The sequence below is a fragment of the Pseudochaenichthys georgianus genome, chromosome 13, assembly GCF_902827115.2.
Source record: "Pseudochaenichthys georgianus chromosome 13, fPseGeo1.2, whole genome shotgun sequence".
Lineage (NCBI taxonomy): Eukaryota > Metazoa > Chordata > Actinopteri > Perciformes > Channichthyidae > Pseudochaenichthys > Pseudochaenichthys georgianus.
In genome coordinates, this window is record NC_047515.1 from 28660943 (window position 1) to 28684465 (window position 23523).

General features: G+C 43.1%; 1 protein-coding gene across 2 annotated transcripts in view; it reads left to right on the plus strand.

Moving 5' to 3' along the window:
- pde3a (phosphodiesterase 3A, cGMP-inhibited) overlaps positions 1-14905 on the plus strand; it is a 56689-nt gene extending 41784 nt beyond the window's left edge. Inside the window, exons 3-15 of one of the 2 annotated variants that reach the window (XM_034098031.2) lie at positions 1303-1448; positions 1537-1652; positions 1778-2021; positions 2175-2263; positions 6777-6973; positions 7149-7286; positions 8222-8333; positions 8850-8957; positions 9939-10138; positions 10521-10724; positions 10818-10979; positions 13266-13533; positions 14211-14905. In XM_034098031.2, the coding sequence (XP_033953922.1) occupies positions 1303-1448; positions 1537-1652; positions 1778-2021; positions 2175-2263; positions 6777-6973; positions 7149-7286; positions 8222-8333; positions 8850-8957; positions 9939-10138; positions 10521-10724; positions 10818-10979; positions 13266-13533; positions 14211-14527 (2301 nt within the window). In that variant the 3' untranslated portion in view covers positions 14528-14905. The remainder of the gene's footprint in view (positions 1-1302; positions 1449-1536; positions 1653-1777; positions 2022-2174; positions 2264-6776; positions 6974-7148; positions 7287-8221; positions 8334-8849; positions 8958-9938; positions 10139-10520; positions 10725-10817; positions 10980-13265; positions 13534-14210) is intronic. The other variant, XM_034098032.2, reaches the window with a different exon arrangement.
- The last annotated feature ends 8618 nt before the right edge of the window (positions 14906-23523 follow it).

Sequence of the window (23523 nt, forward strand, 5' to 3'; positions counted from 1 at the left end):
ACACATCCAAATCATCCCAATGGGGTTTTTATTTTCTTCACTTTAGTACAGAAATAAAGAAGCAGAGACTTTATGTGAGACGTCCAAGATAACATGCAGTAGTTCATTACAGCCAACTTCATGTCTACTTATATTCTTGTCAGCTACATTATTGCATAATAATGCAGTGCAGATGTTTCAGATCTGAATTCAAAGCTGCATTTCCACACAGTAATATAATTCAACAGTGAAAAGCAGACGTGATGCTCAGTGTTTGATCACTCTGTCCTTCTTCAACACTGTTAGATGCCTTTGCATAGCTTTCCTTCACTGTGGGAGGGAAGTATACAACTGTGTGTGTGTGTGCATGCGTGTTTTTGTTTGTGTGTGTGTGTGTGTGCATTATCCTAACAAGTTAACAATCAACTTTACTTCCTTCAATCTATGTGATCCTCTGCTGCCCTCTATAGACCATTGTGTGTGTGCCTTTGTGTGCGAGAGGGAGAGAGAGACACACTGACTGTACAAAAACAAAAACTGACTGAGTTTGGCTCAAGGCTTTACAACAAAATGTACACCTTTGGATAGATTGAATCCACGGGGGAAACAAGTGTCACTCTCTCTACTTGCCATTCTGTCTCCCATATGTTTACACACACAAGAATGGGCTGAAAGTACAAATAGGGCACCCATCTACAGTAGTTTGATGTTAAAGAGGAGACACAACCATTTCTTTGTAAGAAAATATAGCTCTGACAGAAAGCATGACATTTGAAATGCAAAAGGTACTCATGTTAATTCACATCCAAGAATCCAGGGTATGATATCAAATGTAGGTATTCTAAGGGTGTTGTCATATATACTGTAGTTCTACTTATCATGACATAATAATGTACTTTTCTTACAAACACACTGGCAAGATATATTATTTTTGTAGTTTCCAATACCTTGCAACTCTTGTTGCTCTCCCTGAGGTTTCTCCCATTTTTCCCTTTAAACTGTGGGGTTTTTCTCTGGAAGTTTTTCCTTGTACGATGTGAGGGTGTAAGGACAGAGGGTGTCGTTTTCTCATACTGATATTCTGCACAAACTGTGCTGTTGTATTTACTGTATAGTGTCCTTACTGTAAGGTCATTATTATATGTACAGCACTCGTTTTAAAAATGTGCCATATAAATAAAACTTGATTTGATTTGATTTAGTAGTTTTCCTACTCAAGATTCTGTTCAGTGCCCAAGTACAATAATGTTGTCCTTATGGCCTCATCAGACTCCTGCAGCTTCTTCTACAGCCGAAACGTGTGTTTGTTTATCTGCCTTACAGCGTCTAAGACGGAGCTTGCCCCCAGGATTGCTCAGGAGAATCTCCTCAACTTGGACCACCACCACCTCAGCTACAGGGATGCCCACCATCGAGCCGGGCCCTGTGCGCCGAGACCGCTCAGCCAGCATCAAACACACCACAGAGAGGTAACGCTCACACACAACGCACTGCAATCAAGAGCATTACAGTGCCTCTGATTACAGTAACGGTGATGGTTTTCTTACATTGAATCAGTGAATCGTGGAACAACTCCTTGATGATGACCATCTCAAAGAGTCGCTCCATGTCCGCCTCCTATGCTGCCAACGTCACCATCAACCACCTCTACAGCAATCCACTGGGAAGACCAGGTGTGTCTCTGTGTGTTTGTAAAAATAAGTACATTAATAAGATAAAGACAGAGGAAAACGGGTATCAAGAGGATCAAACTACAGAAAGATGTTTGGATATGAGTTAATATTGCCCTCTCTTTCAGGTTTCCCCCCCTCCAACGTATCACCTCTGGGCTCTCCGTGCCCATCTCCTCCCCACCAGGGCACGCCTGCCTCTAGCCCAACCATCAAGACATGTTCAGTGCAGCTTCCTGAGCTGGCTGTGCCCCTTTTAGAGCAGACCCCTGGCTCTGTGGTCCCCAAGAGCCACCACAGAGCCTTAACTCACAGCCAGAGCGCCCCGAGCTCCACCACCCCTCACTGGCGGCCTGCATCACTCTGCGGCAGGTAACATACATGGACAAACACACAATATTATCTTCCATTCATAAAAGTTCCAATTCCCAAATATTGTAATGAGGCTTTAGAAGCGCCTGTTTGTGTGAAAATGAGGGAAATTCGTTTTCTCAATGAGTCGCTTCTCTGCTCTCCTCCCATCAGCTGTGGAAGGCCATTCAACAATAAATTGAACCACAGGGGGGAATCTTTCGACAAAGGGGACAGAATACCCCATCCAGGTAAACAGCAAAGTAGGTTCTATGATAGATTTTTTCAATCTTATTTTCGAGGTTCATAATATGATTTAAAGGCCCCGTTTTATGCAAAATCCACTTTTTCATGTCTTTTATTCATACACATGTGTCCCCTCTGTGTAAAGAGATTCTGAAAGTTTCAGGAAAAAAGATTGGCTCACTTTTTGCCCTGATCCATTTATATAAAAACCTCTCCCTTTGCAGCGAGGGTGCAGCGAGCCGTTTGGTTGATGCAGAGCGGAGTGCACGTGCTGGGGTGTACAGTTTAACCATGTCCTGGATGTAGGAAAGGCCAGATCCATTCACAGCATGGTACACAAGTACCATTGTCTTGAAGTGGATTCTAGCAGTTACCGGAAGCCAGTGGAGGGAGCGGAAGAGCGGCGTGGTGTGGGAGAATTTAGGAAGGTTGAAGACCAGACGAGCCACTGCATTCTGGATGAGCTGCAGAGGTCGGATGGCACATGCAGGTAGACCAGCCAGGAGGGAGTTGCAGTAGTCTAGCCGTGAGATGACAAGAGCCTGGACCAGAACCTGCGTCGCTTTCTGGGTCAGCTGGGGACGTATCCTCCTGATGTTGTAAAGTGTGTATCTGCAGCAGCGGGTTGTAGCAGCTATGTTTGCAGTGAAGGACAGGTTGTTATCTAGGATCACACCCAGATTCCTTGCAGTCTGAGTCGGGGAAACAACAGAGGTGCCGATGTTGATAGTTAGGTCAAGAGTGGGACAATCTTTTCCCGGAAGGAAAAGCAGTTCAGTCTTGTCAAGGTTGAGCTTGAGGTGATGAGCAGACATCCACTGAGAGATGTCAGCTAGACAAGCAGAGATGCGTGCGACGACCTGGGTCTCTGAGCGGGGAAAGGACAGGATTAATTGGGTGTCGTCAGCGTAGCAGTGGTATGAAAAACCATGCGGGCTAATGACTGATCCGAGCGAGTTTGTGTACAAGGAGAAGAGGAGGGGACCAAGAACAGAGCCCTGAGGGACCCCTGTAGTTAATTGACAAGGGTCGGACTCCGACCCTCTCCAAGTAACCCTGTAGGTGTGGTCTTTGAGGTATGAGGTGATGAGGGAAAGTGCAGAGCCTGAAACTCCAAGTTCTTGGAGAGTGCGAAGGAGGATCTGATGATTCACCATGTCGAATGCAGCAGATAGGTCCAAAAGGATGATGACAGAGGAGAGGGATGCTGCTTTGGCAGTGTGCAGTTCCTCAGTGACAGCAAGGAGGGCAGTTTCTGTGGAGTGACCTGCCTTGAAACCAGACAACCTTGGATCCAGAAGGTTGTTCTGATGGAGATAACAGGAGAGTTGTTTAAAGACAGCGTGTTTTAGACAGGAACGGGAGGAGAGAGACAGGCCTGTAGTTTATAACATCAGACGAGTTGAGAGTGGGTTTCTTTAGGAGAGGGTTTACTCTTGCCTCCTTGAGACTGTTTGGAAAGTGACCAGAAGTTAGAGAAGTGTTGATGAAATGGGTGAGAAACGGTAGAATATCAGGAGCGATAGTCTGAAGGAGGTTTGAAGGGATAGGGTCCAGAGGACAGGTGGTAGGGCGGGCAGAGGTAATGAGGGTAAGAACCTCACTTGGAGAGAGAGGGGAAAAGGAGGTCAGTGTGTGGGTGAAAGGAGGGTCTGGTGACCCAGTGGTGAGTAAAGGTGAGTCAGAAAAAGAAGAGTGAATATCATCAACCTTTTTTTCAAAGTGGTTAACAAAGTCGCTTGACAGAAGGGAGGAGGGGGAAGGGGCTTTGGGAGGGTCCAAGAGGGTGGAGAAGATGGAAAATAGTTTTTTGGGATTGGAATAGGAAGATTGGATCTTATCTTGAAAGAAAGTGCTTTTTGCCTGATAGATGGAAGCAGAGAAAGAGGAGAGGAGAGCCTGATAGGTTAGGAGGTCGTCACGTTGTTTGGATTTCCACCGTTTCCGCTCTGCTGCCCGAAGGACGGTTCTATTAGCACGCAGTGTGTCATTTAGCCAAGGAGCAGGAGGGGACTGACGAGCCTGCCGAGATGTGAGAGGACAGAGAGAGTCCAGAGAGGATGAGAGAGTAGAGAGGAGAGTTTTTGCAGCAGAGTTTGGAGGTAGGAGTTGGAACGAGTCAGAGGAAGGGAGGGCTGAGAGCACCGATGAGGCAAAGGTAGAGGGGGAGAGGGAACGAAGGTTACGGCGGACAGGTGCAGGATGAGAAGAGATTAGTTCGTTATGTTTGGAAAGGGGTAGAGAGAATGAAATGAAGAAGTGATCGGATGTGTGGAGCAGGTTTACAGAGAGGTTAGAAGTAGCACAGTTCCTTGAGAATATGAGATCAAGGACATTGCCAGCTGTATGAGTTGGTGGGGATGGAGACAGTGAGAAAGCAAAGGTGGTTAACAGAGATGTTAGTTTGTCTATCTTCCCTGTCTGGAGGTTGAAGTCTCCGAGAAGTACAGCGGGAGGGCCAGTTTCAGGGATGTATGAGAGGAGATTATCTAATTCCTCCAAGAAGTCCCCCAAGGCGCCTGGTGGACGGTAGAGAACAACAATGGTTAATTGTATAGGATGGGTTACTGTGACGGCATGGAATTCAAAGGTGGAAGGAGTGAAGTTAGGTAGCTTGAAGAGAGAAAATCTCCATTTGGGAGAGAGCAGGAGACAGTGCCACCTCCTCTGCCAGTGGGTCAGGGTGTATGGGAGAAGGAATATGCTGTGGAGAGAGCTGCTGGGGTGGATGTGTTGGATGGAGTAATCCACGTCTCAGCGAGAGCAAGGAAATCCAGAGACTGCAGGGAAGCGTAGCCAGAGATGAAGTCAGCCTTAGGAACAGCTGACTGGCAGTTCCACAGGCCGCCTGAAACTAGATGTTGGATGTCAGTGGAGCATGTGGGATAGACGAGAGCAGGCCGGTTATATCGATTACGAGATACACGGGGCCAGTGATAATTGCGAGAAGACACATAAACAGGAATGGAGAAAATACACATGATTATAGCATGAGGGGCTAAACAACCAAATAAAATAAAACACCAGCGATACTTATCTCAATCAAAGTAGGATTTACCTCCTCTTTGACTCCCGCAGGACTCCAGCAGGACTCTATTGTCTTTGTCAGTCTTTGTCTGTCTGACAGACGCTCCAGGAAAGTGCTACCTAAAATGGACACCTGATTGCTGAGTTCTCACAGCTGTGGGGCCACGTCCCTTTAATTAGTTAACTCTCTGCAGCTGGTGGCCCTCAAAAGGAAATTAAGGCCTAATCCCAAACCACTCCCTCGACCCTACCCCTCCGTGATGGAGTGAACTCCGTCTGTAGCCACACTCGCAGCTCAACGAGGCTCCCTCCTGTCAGATGGAGGGAGAAAATACAGCAGCAAGCTTTGGGACGACCTCGCCTCTCTCCGGCAGAAACAGGAAATGCCGTAACTGTATGCAACAACGGTTTCAAATCAGCATCTCTTAGACAAAAAGTTTAAATTAACAACTCAAATAAAACTCCAAACATCTTTCATTGTGTTTCAAAGCTCTTTTAGTTTTAAACCTGATGTTTATAAGCTTCTTAGTTTTTGCAACGGTCTGTAAATATACACAACTTTGTAATAAAATGCACACATTTACCTTTTTCTAGACTAAACACAGGTATGATCCTAAGTTAAAAACACATGAGGTTATCATGAGGTTGTTAACATCGCAATTTATCAGTGGATGTTTGCTGGAACTACTTGTAAACAGCGTGTTTCCTGACGGACACACACAGCGTGACTTCGGTCAGGTAGAGACCGGTCTCAAGTCAGCACCGCTGCAGACTCGCTGTTTGAGGGCTTGATACCCCACTCCCCCTCCACACTCGTTGCTTTGGAACAGCCCTCAATATGGCGGACCCTCCGTGTGAACGCGCAAACGGAGGGGTAGGGTGTAGCGGTAGGGTGTAGGGGGCGGTTTGGGAATGGGCCCTAGACTGGCTCCCTCCTGAGTTGTTATTGTGTCTTTTCAGTGGCCCAATGGTTTTACAATTACATTAAACCCTAAGTTATAAAGTTATGAGTTTAACCCTTAATACAGTTACACCTACTCAATACAGCTCTTAGTATTCTACAAATGTTTAAATCAAAGTTAACCCTAGCAGTCAGTTAGTTCAGTTTTAAGGTTTCAGTCAAATTACTTGTCCCAAGTTTCTGCCTGACAGATACTGTAGCGGTTTTGAGATTTAAAATCACAATTTCAGTCAGATCAACTACAGAGCATTTATACAGAGTACACACACTGAAACAGAGAAGTCTAAAAACAGAATGTTACTCACACAATTCTAGAAGTCACCAGTTGTTATCCTGTCAAAATCGAGTTGCACACTGCTACAATGATACTGTTTGGTATTTCGAGTCAAACACTTCAGAGACATGTTTTGTATATATCTGAGACCTATAATATATTGATGAAAAACAGTATAATAGGGGACCTTTAACTCGCTGTCCCTCATTGTAATTTGTTTTACTGCCAATATCAATGCATTCAATTGCAATATGTACTGTGTCCCCAGATGAGCGCGCAGTAGCTTCCTCAGACTATGACAGCACCTACGACAGCACCTATGAGACCAACCACAGTGACAGCAGCGACTTTGCACAGAATGATGAGGAGGGAGAGGGAGGCAAGAAGCAGCCTGAAGCCAGGGAAGGTTGCAGGGAGTATCTGGCAGAGGGCATCGTTCTTCACCCACTCCTGCCACCACCAGAGGTAGGCCGTCAGAAAGGGCTGATTGGGTAACAGGAACAAAAAAGTCTCAATTGTCTCTTATGAGCTCAAATGCTTCAAATCCCTCAAAAAAACTATGACAAAAAGAAGAAGATGGATCATTTCTTTCGTAATAAGGATGTTGAAACGATATAAGTTATTTTACTCTACCTGACAGGACAAGCCAATCTCTGCCCAGGAGCCTCTGGCAGTGTCGGAGCTGGAGCCTCTCTTGTGTCAAATCAACAACTGGAACTTTCCTATTTTCAGTCTGATGGAGAAGACCAATGGCAAGACAGGCTGCATCCTTAGTCAGGTAAATCACTTATTGATGATGACATGTTGAAACACTTAAAAGATTTCTGAGATATCAATACCGATTCAATTCCCCTTAATTGAATCGGTATTGATATCTCAGAAATCTTTTTTACTCTAATAAAAAAAAAAAACTCTTTTAGGACTGTTTCACATGTATGCAATTAACAGCTTGGTGTAGAAGTAGCATTCGCTGTACAGGCAGTGGGAAGACATATTTTACAGCTGTTCATAATTTTGTCTTCGCCGATTCTCAACCTTTCTTTAACAAAACATTTGCTATGGACAGAGGACTACTTTCAAACCTTTATTTAACCAGGTAGGTCCCATTGAGATCATTGATCTCTTTTTCAAGGGAGGCCTGCAGCAAGTAGGTTACAACATGAAACATAAAACAACATAAAACAATACAGGACATCATACATCATATTTACAGGGCTTCATTTATTACATACCTAGCGACATTGACAAGTACCAACAGTATCAAGTATCATTGCACCTATCCGAGCTTTAAAAACATGCAGTGGAACCAAATTGCTCAGTTTCAATTATTTTTGAAGACTGTTCCAAGCAAGAGGAGCTGCGCACATAAAAGCTTTCGTACCTAAGTTAGTCTTTGCACTTGGCACATGTAATAAGACCACACCATGTGATCTCAGGCAATAGCTATACTTGCAACTCTCTGTCTAATCAGAGAGCAGATATAAGACGGGAGTTTACCCAACATGGCTTTATGAACATGTACCAATGACTGAGCCTCCGTACAGTAAGTGAAGGCAAACCTGCCCTGGCATACAGGGTACAGTGATGAGTAAGTGCTTTACAATTAGTAAGACATCTCAGTGCACTGTGATAGGCGGCATCTAACTTGTGCAGGTACTTCTGAACCTCTATTAAATATGACTCACAGTATGTTTTCCTTGTTTCATATCCCAGGTTTCCTATAAGCTCTTTGAGGACACAGGTCTATTTGAGACCTTCAGAATTCCTGTACGAGAGTTCATGAACTACTTCCATGCTTTGGAGAACGGATACAGGGTCATCCCTTGTGAGTGGAAGATTTTCATGTTTAATAAATTAAGTAAATTATTGATGTCGAACATTACTTTTATCAGCCACAAGGGGGATGTAGTGCCTTGTTAAAGTGATATGAGAACAGGCCTTGTTTCTGCTTTAGTAATTTACTGTGTGCCCTTATACTTGACAGTTGGCAGACATATCAAGTCACAAGATGATCATATCTAATTAACTATTTGTTCATTTCAATTCATATTGAAATGGAATATGTAGCTGATGGGTAGCATGAGCTTTTAAAAAGGTTTTACAGCATCTAAAATCCTTATGTTTCTAAAATAGAGTACAACTATATTTATACATTATGCAATTATCTTTAGGAGGTGTACATGGTTTAGATGTTCTCTTCCCTATGAAACTGCAATGTGTACTACTTTTGCAACATATATCTAAGATTTTACGAATATTTATTATAAAAGAGCAAGCCTAACACTGCTGACTGCAATCAATCGTATCAACCCAATTTAAAAATGTTTTTAACCCTCCCCAGATCATAACCGGATCCATGCCACTGATGTGCTCCATGCTGTTTGGTACCTCACCACTCAGCCGGTACCGGGCCTGCCGACCCTGCTGACTGAGAATGGGATACACACTGGTGAGGACTTTTAATGCATGCGGTTTTAAGAGCAGGCCTGCACAATATGTTCCCCATAAGGTCCAGATGTTTGTAGGTATAATACATTGCTGACCCATTCTGTTAGGAGTAGTGGGCTGCCATTACAGTATGTACGGCGCTTGGGGGGAGCAGTGTGGGGAACGGTGCCTAGCTCAGGGACACCTCGGTAGCACTTGGACTTGTGACTTTCCAGTTCTCAAGCCAAGTCCCTATTGACTTTGCCACCACCGCCAGTTGATCTCTTGTGTCCAGATAAATCATGTAATACATGCTGTAACATGTTGCATATTATTTCACACACATTCACAGAGGAAGGCTTACGAAACAAAACAAAACTGAACATGCACACATTGTTTACAAAAGACAGACAGACAGACACAGTATGTTGATAATGTCCTTCCGATTAAATTATAATAGTAGCTAGGTGAAATTAGTAAAATATACAAATTTGCCTCAGGGGTTTTAAAATGTGTAAAGGCTGTACACAGTTTAATTGTTGTTTGCTGTACAGTATAGCAAAACACACCCTCTGTCCTTAGCCCCTTGCAGTGGACAAATATAAACTCCCCCACAAAAAAACTAAAAGGTATTAAGAAAATCCAAGAGGTGGAGGAATCCCTCTCGCAGGAGAGACAGACTTGCAATAGATATCGTGCGTTTAGAATAAGCAACTTAATAATAACAACATAGACAATCCATATGAAAAAAATAACATCGTGAACTTACTTACATTGTGAAAAATAAAAGTTGTCTAACAGCTTTTCGCTACTGCCAAAAATAATAACGTGGGCGTCAAGAAGGACCAAGGCAACAGGCGCAGCCACAACTCACAATCCAGACAGCCATTTAACACGACAACCTACAAGACGAATAATAAGGTGTAACTAATAAGGGGGAATCATTCGAGCACAGAGCACCATCAGTGACTGGAGTGTGAGCTTTGTTTCTTTTTGCTCGTAGACCCAGAGAATGGCATTTCTCCTGGTGCCACAGGCTTCCTGGTGTCCAAGATGAACTCTGTGCTGGAGGACGGCTACAGCTCCCTGGCTGGCCTCATCCCTGGCCTGGAGCTCATGGCCCTCTATGTAGCTGCTGCAATGCACGATTATGACCATCCTGGAAGGACTAACGCTTTCCTTGTAGCTACAAGTGCACCGCAGGTAAGACTGGCTCTTCGCAACAGCATAAAGTAGAGCAAGCTGTCACAAAAAACGTTTGCTTTGAACTCAATAAGTCAATGTGACAACCTGTCCTATATGTGAAAAAACCTGTATTTCATGAAGGTAATAATTTACATTAATAATAGTTATCCAACAACCTAGGGGGAATATGCCATAAAAAACTAGTAATTGTTATTATTATATTTGAACATATCAATATTAGCTTATTGCAGTGCCGACCAGATAATTAATAAGCTCTATCCATTACACGAGAGAGTCAATATCAATACCACAATTCTCATGGTGAAAAACACTAAAGTGTTCATCTTATATAACAAGACAGAATTGTATTTCACCTTCTCCTCTTGGTCTTCCACTGTAGGCTCTTCTGTACAATGATCGTTCCGTCTTGGAGAACCACCATGCAGCTTCAGCGTGGAACCTCTTTATGTCCCGACCTGAGTTTAACTTCCTGGCAAACCTCGAACATGTGGAGTTCAAACGCTTCCGCTTCCTAGTTATTGAAGCCATCCTGGCCACTGACCTCAAAAAGCACTTTGACTTCCTTGCAGAATTTAACGCTAAGGTAAAAAATCTTTGAATAACCTTTCAGATTGTCTTGAAACTAAGGGATTTCATAACGGTTTTAACACAAACCATCCTGTGCACATCTCCCCAGGTGGGTGACGAAGGGGTTTCCGGTATTGATTGGACCAATGAAAACGACCGGCTGCTGGTGTGCCAGATGTGCATCAAGCTGGCTGATGTCAATGGACCACTGAAGTGTAAAGAGCTGCACCTGCAGTGGACAGAGGGCATCGTCAACGAGTTCTACGAACAAGTATGCTAAAAAAATCCCCTTACAATTCTCTTTTTAAAAATTGCACATCGATTGGTGGAAGTGTACTTTACCAAGTACAGTAAGTTCTAAATACTACTTACTGGTAACAAATTGCAAAGACGTTGCTAGGAAGATATATAAGATCTGAACATAATTATATTTTTTCTAGGAAAAGGTCCCTGTGATCTCATAAAGGGTTTGTGGACTAGGGTTAGGAGGCCCCTAGTATGTCATTTTTGCTATTGCCATCTTAGTTTTGCACTAAGAAGTGATAGAACAGGGTGGAGCAAAATAAAACCAAATGCTGGAGAACGTTTACAAATACATTCCTGAACTGATAACACACTGTAAAGGGTTATAAGTTGAAAGTAGGAAACAAGGAGAGCAACTAGATTGGACAACATAGTGGTAAAAAAAAAAGGTAAAGCATATGGTGCATAATCATCTGATGTACTTCAAATGGGATCACATTTTTTTAAATGAACATCATGCGTTATTGACGAAGGCTTGAAACTAGCAATTGAGATCAGAAACTCGTCAGAATGTATTTTACTTGGGTGAGCAATTAAACAACAATATATATTTTTTAATCTGCTACTATAAATTCACATTGGCCACCTTAAACTATTGACCATTCCAGACCAATTCCTGCTGTAGCTGCAGATCCTTTGAGTGTAGAGAATTGAATAATAGTGCATTTTATTTTCAACATCTCAAGTGTACCTTTCTCAAGCGTACAAGGTCACAGATACAAAAAAGACCCAACTCTCCTTTCCGACCCCAGTCACCTTATGTTCAGTGAGTTCAGGTTGCAAACTGGTTGCAGAAATGTTCTCCCAAGATGTCGGACCAATAAAATAATCCATTAGTCCCCGTTTCTATGTGTTTGTATGCTGATTAGTCTGTTGACTGTATAACTGCTGGCTGTGCAACAAATTGCCCCTCAGGAATAAGAACAATTATCTTACCTTCCCTTGCATTTTATTTACAGAAAACATTTGTTTGTATTCGTCTCACTTTAAAACCCCTTAAAACGTTAATGCTAATCAACATTTATGAATACAAAAACAACATATTTGGTATTTTTTACTCAATGAAATAACATGCATCATAAGGACTGAGTGGGTGATGTTTTATCAGATTTGATTGACAGTCAGCAAAAAGCCAACCAACTCTTATCCGATTCTTGGAATTGTATTACAATATTTCCAAGGATAAAGCTATAGATGTTGCTTCCGAGAAGCAATTCAGCTTTTTGCTCACCTCTTATAGAGTGAGGTCAGGATCAACTGCATAACAGCATCTCTGCAGATGATAGTAATTTGCTTTCTCGCTCAAGGACCTTCCGCCAAGTGCTTTATGTGTGAAACTGGATGTTCCCTGCAAACAGAAATAGAATAGTCAAAAGACTTGTCTACTAGCTCATGAATTTGTTAAGAGACCACTGTAGATGGATGCATGGCAACATATCCTGCCCTTAACCAACAGTGCGTCTCATTGGTCAGTTCAGTAAGTGCCAAGCAAATCGCCAAAGACTTAAATAAAGCTATTTTTTGCTATGCATTAAAGAAGGTAAAGATGCAAACAAATATTTCTTTCACTTTTATCCCTAATATTTATTCAACTCGAAATGAAAAAACACATTTGTATGTATACAAAGATGTATTATCACAATGCTTCTCAATCAGCAAACTGACTCTCAATATTTGTTTATTTTGTCCATTCTTAATAACAAAATGTGTGTACAATCATATTTGAAAACCAGGAAAAAAATCATAGCTTTGCTTATTTCTGAGGAAGACTTCCTCCCTCTGATGTGTTTCTGAGTCTTAGCTTATCTCAAACCCTCTGGTCAGTTCACGGAATAGCTTTGAGAATGTCTTTTGAGGGACTGCGTATGTTTTTCTCACACATATTCACATCTATAACACGGACCACTAGTCCAGGACACTGATGCCATACAAGTTCAGGTTTCTATAGCAACGGGAGCCCTTGCCCCTCTGTCCCCCTGAAGCCCCGGCAAAAAGAAAACCAACAGAAAACCTCAGCAAATGACTGACACAATGTATGTCACATCAACAGAAGCCATATAACATAAGACTCTGCAACATACATCTAAGCCATATTTATTATCAAGAAATGTCAAAAATGGAAAAGACCACAATAGGAAAATCTCTTTATTAAAAACTGTAACTGTGTGTTTGTGTGCATGTAATGTTTTCCAGCACATTAATGTTTAATCCAGTCTGTGCATCTGACATATTTTCCATGTTTGTACCCTCTTAGGGTGACGAAGAAGTGAGCCTGGGCCTTCCCATCAGCCCTTTCATGGACCGGTCCGCTCCACAGCTCGCTAAACTGCAGGAGTCGTTCATCACTCACATCGTGGGGCCTCTGTGCTCCTCCTACAACTCTGCTGCTCTTATGCCGGGACGCTGGGTTGACCCCCCTGAGGGAGAGACAGATGCAGAAGAGGCGAAGGAGGGACTCGATACAGAAGAGGAAGAGGAGGAATCAGCAGATGAGGACACATCAACAAGTTCTGAGAACTCCCGTATGTCAACCTCTGCAAAATAATACAATCATGTTTTAATACAAATTGTTTTACTCACATTTATTGGAAGGTATTTGTACCCCATAGCCACTTCATACAACTGTGATGTACTTAGTTAGAATGCCTACAGAGATTGTAAAATTGCATTGTTTGTTATTTAGCTAACATATTAAACGACCCATTTGGCATTTTGGGATATAGAAGGATTTGCTTTTTTACTGAGATTTAGATTAACGGATTGATACGACTTGTATTTGTCTTTGATAATATAGAGCTGGAACCCGGAGACATTTTTCTTGGTTTTGCATAATGACTAGGTACGGGGAAAAACAGTTAGTTTAACTTTCATTGTTGCTATGGTAGCCAGACAACGAGAGGCAACTTCAAGCAGTCACTGGCCAAACATTTACATTTTACATTTAAGATGTTGCATGTATTTGACTAAAGAGCGCTTTAGAGATGATGCTTGTGGAATTTTACAAACTTTAAACATTGTCAATGTGGTTTTGCCCTATTTGCTCTATTGATGCTAAGCTAAGCTGAGCTAACTGTCTCCAGGTTTTGGCTAACATTTAATGTTCAGACAGATTGCATCAGTCCTGTATTCTATCTTTTGGCAAGTAAGCAAGGTCAGCTTTTCCAGGAGTTTGTCTAACTGTTGACTTTGTCTCTGACAGAGCGACAAGAAACCAACAAGGTGAGCAGGAGGAAAGTGTTTTGCCAGATAACACAGCATATTCTGGAAAACCATGAAATGTGGACAAGAGTCATCGCTGCAGAAGCTCAGGAGGAAGCTCAGAAAGAGGAGCCAAACTGCATCAGCAGCCCCACTGATCCAATCACAGCCATTCACGAGGAAGAGGAAGAGCTAGCAAGCAAGGAGGAGGAGTCAACTGACGGTCTCGATGACAGGGAAGAGATACCGGCTATAGAGGAAGAAGAAATATTTCCACAATCAGAGACTTCGGGGGAAAACGATAAGGAACCAGAGTGATATTATGAACTTTGTCTTCCTCGTTAAACCAGGAATCTGAACGTTGTCTAAACATTTGTATTTCTTTCATAACTAAACTCTTGATATGGTAGCCAGCACATCACTTCGACACAACACTGTAGAAGATATCTGGGGTAATATGTGCCTAACAAAAACCTGGGTTTGAGGACAGGGATTATGCATGCCCAGTTTATCTGTTGAGGGAAGAGAGGTGCAATGAGCAAAAGAAAAAAAAATATTGGGACTGCAGGCTACTTGTTTTTGCTGTAATGTTTGATTTAGTCTGGATCGGCTGCCCTCACCCAGGCTGTCAATCCCACTACAGGCTAACCACGCAGATTCACAGATTCATTCCACCAGTGAGTAATACACTGTCACAACCCCCCCCCCCCCCCCCCCCCCCCCTTGTTGTTGCACCCACAGCACACTGTGGAGCCACTCAGCTGGTGGAGGATGTGTAACAAGTCAGTGAAGACAATGGGATGAAAGCCAGGGAAAAGGCTGTGTCCATTGGGGCTCAGCCGTGTGGATTTGAGAGGGAGACGGGGAAAAAGGCCCAGTTGTAGTACATTGTGAATACGGACATACACCCACACAAGCTTCACACACACGCACACAATGCTACTGTAGAATCACATTCCATTCTCGGAACAGATAAGAAGTTTAACAAAGAACCCTGTTGCTCTAAAAGCTTTATTCTCGCTCAAGGAAAAACATACACAACAAGGGTTTTGTTCATGTACTACAATGTTTGTCCGCATGTTCTCTCCCTGTGTTTTCTTACAAAAGTAAGTCCAGCACACCTTCACGTTTCAAAGCCACACAACTCAGGAAGGCAGAAACCCATAGAGAAAAAATTGCCTGGACAGGACGTGTAGCTTCCTTGTCCTTTACTTGCCGCTTTTACAAGATCTTCTTTATGCTGTTTGTGATGCTTTTGAATTACTCAGACACGTGGTGCCCTTTGTGAAAAACAAAGGTACCACAAGGAAAACAAGGTAACAGATCACATTATACTGTAGAACACAACTCTATTGAATTACTGCTTTTTAAGTGTAAGGTCCCCTTATGCTACAACACTGCAGATCATACTGTTAGTTACATCAAACCAACTTACAAGACACAAAACTAGCTAATAAGGTCATGTGTTTTGTCAAGAAAATATAATTTATATTCACATGTTATGCCACTTTCTAACTAATGACCAGAATTATTTCTTCTTTGCAATATCATTTATAGCTGGTATGTAGGCCAATCTTTCCCGAAGTAAAGTAATCCAGTAAGCCATAGTGGCCCGGGAAAGAGTTACCTCACAGCTCCAAATCACCAGAGAGGATTAACCTCCATCATACATAAACAAATCCAGGGGTTGCTGTGTACCCGCTAAAAATGATTCAATCAGATCCAAATCCTTCATTTGTTATGTTGCACCAAATTGCAAAGACCCATTTGTTCTAAGCCTTGCTTTAAGGAATAACACAAAACAAGGGTCACAGCTGCATACATGTCTATTGATAATTAATATATAATATTAGTTAATCCTTTTTAAAGTCAAATTTAGAATTGACGAAGTGTAAAACTGTAATTTTCTGTGATACTGTCAGGGTTTTCTTAACTAACACTGAGGAAATCACAAGATGTTGTACATGTAGTTAATCCTCAAGGAGAGCCAATAAAAAAGGAATGTTAGAATTTTACCAACACAGGTAAGGAGATACAAGTAGTTTGAAAAAGGCTGTAATTGAAGATGTCTTTTATTCTGCATGGTTTCTTTTTAAAGTAGCATATAATGGACACAAAATATAGAAAATATAGAGTTAGAGAATGTTTCGTTGAGATCTTATCATAGGTCAGCAGACCTGGATTTTTTTTCTCCATTTGCAGTCCTTACCAATGACGCGGTGTATGGCCTAACGAGGTGTCTTTGCTCTCCTTTGATGTTCTCAGAGAATGAGACTGGTGGCGATGGAGAAGAGTGTGAACACGGAGAACAGCCTTAGTAATAAGACTTAGTAATGAGAGAGGAAGGAGGAGAGGGAGAAGCCTTTTAGCCTGACTTGTAGCTGCTTATGACAAGTCAAGGGGGGGTCTTAGATCCTTTTCACATTTCAGTAGATTCCTCTAGATGTAACCCTTTGACATTAGGTCAGTTAGGTCGGATTCCAAATCATGTGATGATATACGTCTCCAAGTCTGCAAAATGTATTACACAGATACTCAGTACAGTGTATTTGATCTGACATTGGCAAAGCTACGCAGCACTGGGGATTCAGGTTCAGAGATGTATAGCTGCTTTGTGTCTTCACTTACTGATGTGTAGCAGTCAATGTGTCAAAATTGCAAAGTGAATACATGCTCAGGAGGCGATGTAGGCTGATAAATCCCAGCGTGTGCGTCTATCTGAGGGGCTTGTTAACAGAGGTATTTAAGTTCATTGTTATCTTTCTTCAGCTCTGTAGCAGGTAGGGAATTTGCAAGAATGCAGTCGTGGAATCTCTGAGGCAACATAAAATGCCCAGGAGAATTGTGATTAGTTAATTCACAAAGAGCATTAGATAGACATGCAAACATCCACTAAGGATACCAATTATACTTAATGAAATACAATTATTTAAATGCACTGGACACAAACAGACCAATTGAATAGGCTTGTTTGCAGACACTATCTAAGTTTTTTTTCTGGATGAACTTGCCCTACTGTGATCCAATTTCTTAACTCAATTAGAGTTTTACTAACTTTAATACTGTCTAAATCCTCAGCTGTATCCATTGCACTGTTATCAAAACACCCATTGTGCAAAAGAGGGCTCAACCGTGCGACCTAATGCCCTTGACTGCGTATTTCCTTTGCACGGAGAAGGGTGCAGTGGTGAGATTGTTTTCACTGCTATACAAAAGAAAGCCTGTGCTCGTCGATGCCTGAGTATATTGTTAGTGTTTCAGATCCAGCTGAGAGGAAACAAAACCAGGTTTATTTATTGTAGCACTTTTTAACAACAGGGAAGTTTGAGGTTATTTATAAAAGACATATTATGCATAAAAAAATTAAAAACAAGTATATACAAAAAGACACATTTGAATGAATACAATGAAAGATAAAAAAGCTAGAACAGAATAAAAGAAAAGTTTCAAACTCAGTGCTGCTTCTCCATTTCTAGTTCTGACTTTGGGGACGGTAAGCAGACCTGACGCTTCATGACGGAGCAGAAGATAAGGCTTTTATTTTGGCCCTAAAGCCATTCGGTGCTTTATAGACCAACACACAAATAGTAAATTCCTTGACACACAGGAGGCCAGTGTAACAATCTGAGAGCTGTCGTCTCTTGGTTTCAGTGAGGACTCAGCGTTCTGAGGCAGCGCAGACGTCCGATCGATCCAATTCTACATCCTGCTGAGACGCAAACCTTTTATTTTTTATATAATCTTATCGTGATAGTAGAATGATTTGGTAATTTTCCTAAGGTGGATTTCAAAATGTAGGTCTGACTCCATGACTACACTTTTGAGTCCATTATTTCAGAAATGTATATTTTCAGTAATTTTTTTTTGGCGAACAATTCCATTTAGTTTCTCTTATAAAACTTTGTCGGAAATCCTTCCAGCGTTGCTAAATTACCCCCAGCATTGATGTGGCTCAGTCCATAATGAAAGCAGCAAATGTTGCTTGGCAACAGAAAAAAAGGAAAAGAGAAAGGGGTTATCAGACCCCTGAACAATGTACGTCTTATCTGCCAAAACGTGCAGCATTATGTTTTTAGTATAGCAAGTTGACTTATATTTATACATGTCCCCTGCTGGACCTTATGTCTTCCAATAGCCTGTCCTTGCATTGGCTTCTCATGATAAGTTTATCTGTAGTGGTGAGAATGATCTGCACACCAGCTGATACACAACTGTATGTAAGGCAACCTAATGGGTCTTTTAGTTGACCCTTTTTGAAGCTCTGTAGCTATCAAATTTCAGTTTAAAAATGACATAAACTATAAAAAGCCTCCTGTAAACAACAGGAATTTGTGGCACTCATGAATGAGCTATTGCTCCATGCACTGTAAATACGCGACGCACCGTATAGTATATATCGAGGCCTCACTTGCAATCTACTGTGCATACTCTTGCAATGGATTTGTTCTTATATCTCACATTTGCACCATCCCATGCCTACTTCTGTTTGGGAATTTGCAGATTTTCTCCCACTCCTTTCCCTTTATTAGCCTGAATTCTAACTGATCAGAGAATTCAAAGCTCACTTGGGATCCAGTTAGTCAAAATAGACGCTTCCCTTCCTCTGATCTCCCTTTCCAGCCCTGCCTCACTAACTGTATACACTGCAGTGCAGCAATCAAAGAGACGGAATCAAAGCTGTGATAGAGTTTGTGGTCACAATACTTTTTGTTAACAATCTGAAGCTGTTTGTTGCCATTGAGTTTTTTTTTTGCCAGATATAAGGAAGGGTTTCCTCAAATCTTAAAGGGTAGCTTTATTCATCTTCGTTGGCTGGTGTAATAAGTGTCTTGTGAAATGTAAAGCAGGCTACGCATGATTAAGTGAAACGTTTAAAAACTTTTGGAAACACTGGTATGATCCTAGTTTTGCAGTAACTTTAACCCAACTCTGCAGTGATGTCATGATGTACTGACACACCTTGAAGTACACTTGTACATTACTATTACATGTCATTTGTTAGACGCTTTTATCCAATGCGACTAACATGCATTCAATACTGTGGACAATCCCCACAGGAGCAATTTGGGGTGAAGTGTCTTGCCCAGGGACACATGCTGACTGCAGTGGGACTCAAACTTGCTACCCCGTGATTCGAAGTCCAGCACACTACCCACTGAGCCACAGCCTCCCTCCCCACATCACTGCAGTGAAAGGTTAAACTACTTGAGGATGATGAGTTGCTCCTTGAGTTTGTTTGACGCCCTTCCTTTTGGCCCTATTAAATATCAACTACCCGCTGGCTCTCAAAATTCTTCCGAAATATTCTTGGCAATCAAACATGAAAGCTCATTTTACCAGTTTTTTGTTATTATCTGAGTGTCTCTTGGCAACATCAGTGGTCAGAGACATCTTGTTTTACATTGTCTTTGTGTAAAAACTGGTACAAAACAAAGCCAGTATCAGTAGTTTCTTTTAAATAGGGACGAGCAGAAGGCGATTGCTGCACACTGAATTAACTTGTGCAAACCAAAGACACTTTATGAACTCTGTCTTTTTCTGTGATTTGCACAAAAAAGAGCCCTAAAAGGAGCATGTTTCTTGCATCTTCTTATTTTTCAGTGTTATTCAGAACCTGAGAACGATGTCTGGATATGCTTATACTTAGTAACAATTCTCATGTACAGACAGGGAAGATTAAAGCATAAGAAACTTTGATGAAGCATTGATCTAACAGACAGGGGCGCCGTAAGGGGGTGAAAAGTTAGGACGATTCTAAGGGCTCGTGACTGACAGGGGCCCACACTATTTTAGAACATTAAGAAAAACATGTTTAAGTAACCAATGTGATATCTTTTCATGGTGCCAAAAATCCCTGGCGGCTCCCCTGCTAACAGACGGTGTAGTATTTGTATTTCACTGCATTGTGATAGGCAGCAGTAGCACAGTGGACCTGGCAGACTGTTCTGCTCTCAGACTGAAGCCCTTTCTTTTGATGGTTTGAACCAAAAACATTCCTTTTTTTATTGTTTGTTTCAGCCAATTTAAAGGGGGCTCTGCTCCTATGCCATACCATTTTCACATGTATGTCTATACTCTTTGAATGCTACATTCTTCAGCTTTCGGTGTTCGTTACAAAGGAAACCAAAACAAACTTTTTTTTCATTTAAAGCAACACAAACAAGACTAGTACGATTATTTTTTATTTTCTACTGTATAGCAGGCGCTTCACAGACTAAATTGTTTTCTTCTCACCAGTATCTTGCACTTGTAGCAATACACATGTAGCAATACCTACAGGATGGGACATTGTGTGATTCACCAGTATTTGTTTAAGTGATATATGACATTTTATTTCTAGATATGGTTTGGCTTTGTATAAAACAAATATATTCTGTACAGATTCAAAGTATATTATGAAAAAAAAACTTTTAGAAAAATATTTATTTTTACTGTTTTGTAATTTAGACACAATACTGTAGCTCCTCTATTGCCAGACTTACTGGAAGTGCCTCTCGATAATGTATTACAAATGAACTATACAATATATTGGGATTATTAGAACCTGTCACAAGCAGAGCAGTGTTGATGTTGTAATGTGAATATTGTTGAATAATAAGATTTATAAATGCTGCACATGTGTCTGTCATTTATCCAAGTTTCAGTTGGACTAGGACATTTTTATAACAAATATTGAAATGTATTTTTGAGTCCGGTGGTCAAGAAAAGTCAACTTGTCATACAGTAAAGCAAAGCCTAACTAACATAAAGCAGCTCAATGCATTTGGCCTATTTAATAGTTGCCCGGACCATATCTGCTAATGACTTTGTAATAAATAATAATGTTAGATGTTATATTTTCTGCTTGAATGTATGTGTTACAAGATACGTGTAAGGGAAGTATGGCCAAGTACAATACAGTAACACTGAGAGCAGTGAGTATCAACAAAAACAGCTTCTGCTGCCAGTGTTGGCAGCAGAAGCTGTTTTTGAAAATAAATCTGTTTTCACAGCCATGAGGATCAGTGTTGATCCTCATGGCTGTGAAAACAGATTTATTTTCACAGGTTGAGTTTGAAGAGGAGACTGGCCGCATCTGATTTTAAGTGACATCTAATCGGTAAGTCCGTTTGAAGCATGGTTTGATTACAGTATATTTTCATTGATGGTTTAGAAACAAAGTGTAATAGTTCTCATTCATAACACTCCGTTCGATGTCTCACTATGGGATGCGCCTCATCGCGGAGCAAACAGAAGCATCAATCTCATTACGCCAATCCTGATTGGCTGGTGATCTTGACGTCAGCGTCAGGGAAATCACCCCCTATAAGTAGCTTGCACCACGACGCATGCGTCATTCAAACACCTCTTCTCGCTTCAGAGCACATCTCTACAGTAGCCGGGGAAGCTTCACTGTCCACAGACTGAACCCAAATATCAATTTCGGTCGACGGGCACTCGCGGGCTACTCCTTCTGCTTCGCAGGAAGACGGTAGTACTAACGCAGTTAGTGTTTAAAATCGACCTCGTCCTTCTCTTACCCGAGAAAGTAAGGTAGGTCCGATTTTTTCAAGCTAGCAGCACACCTGTTGCTAGCTCACTCCCTCTCTACCGACACCACGGTAGCGAGGAAGTTTTCTCTTTTCTCTTCTCCACGGAGGAAGAAAGGATTTAAGGAGCATACTGCCACACCAGTCAGTATTCTCCGGGAATAAAAGACCCACACTGTCCTTTTCTCCGGATTAAGGACAAGGTGGTTTTATCTTTTCTCCCGTCCCACCTGTCGAGAGCGGGCCCTCTCCACGCCACGAGGCGACCAAGATGGACGCCCCTCTCCCTCACACCAGAGGAGTCAGGGACTCGGTGGCTCGACTCGGTGGCTCGACTCTGCGGCTGCGGGTTGAAGATCTCGGGCACAGACACACACCAGGTCTGTTCGTCCTGCCTCGGGCTGGAACACGCCCGAGGCGCTATCGACAACCCCGGCTCATGCGGACATTGCGTCCGCTTCACTGTTAAGAGCCTCCGCCGAAGGTTAGCTCGACAAGCAGTCAGGACACGGGGGCGTCCGCCACAGAGAGTGAGCCCCTCTCCGTGTCGGTCTGGGGCTCACTATCTGCTATGGCTATAGAACCGGAATCCCGCGCCCTGGCAGGCCGGGACCCGGTGACGGTAAGACACGCGGGAACGGTTTCCCGCATTCCACCAAGCTGGGGCTCCCGGTTAGACCTCACCATGGTCTCACCCGCGGAGGATGTCCTCGGGCTTGACTACGAGGAGGACTACGAGGAGGACGCCTTGGCGTTCCTCCTGTCCGAATCGGATGAACAGGAAGAGGACACCTTCATGTCACCGGCTCAGGCTGCAAAGCCTGAGGCAGGTGCTGCTCTCCCGGGCGATAGCACACCAGCTTCGCCCGGTCTAAGCATGGACCTGCAGGCCGTGTGTAAACACGCTGCGGCCAGACTCAACGTCCCAAAATGGCCAAGGAGACCTCCAGGTCCCGCTACGAGGGAAAACATCTTCCCCAAGCAGCGGGGAAAAAGAGACAACTCCTTCCAGTCTTCCCGGAGATGTTGGATGAGGTGTCGGTCTCGTGGAGAGACCGGCCCTTCAGCAACAAGGTCCCAATCCAGGGTGCCTCCTCCCTAGACTGTGACGGAATGGAGAAGCTCGGCCTGCTCTGCATGCCGCCCATGGAACCGCTGGTAGCGGCTTACCTTCTAAGGGGGGCCCGTCACCAAGCAGGAACCCCACGCTGCCAGCAAAGTCGGACCGTTTTCAGTCGACAATGACTGAAAGGTCCTACAAAGCGGCAGCGTTGTCCGCCAGGGCCCTGAATGTGTCCTCGCTGTTAACCGCCTACCAAGCGGAGCTCTGCGAGGACCTGTCGGGTAACCCGGGGGCAGCCACTCTGGACGAGATGGCAGCGGTCACGGACATTTGTCTCCATGTCCAACGCTGCGCCGTCCAGGCCACGGGCAAGGCAATTGGGATCATGGTGGTGCAGGAAAGAGCAAGATGGCTCAACCTCACCACTCTCCCAGACCGGGAAAAGGAGGATGTGCTGGATATGCCCATCGTTCCCGAGGGAATTTTCGGCTCTGCTCTCGCCTCCATGCAAAGGAGGTGTGAGACGAAGAAGAGGGAGGACGAGGCACTCCACCTCTGCCTCCCTCGTAGGGTCCAGCCGCTGCTCTGGCAGCAGCAGTACTCTGCCCAAGCTGCCTTGAACTCTGCTCGGTTTAAAACACCGAAGACGCAGAGGTCGCAGCTCACCCCGAGTCCCCAGCCCAGCCGGAGACAAGGGCAGGCTGGCCTAGAAATTCTCCGGT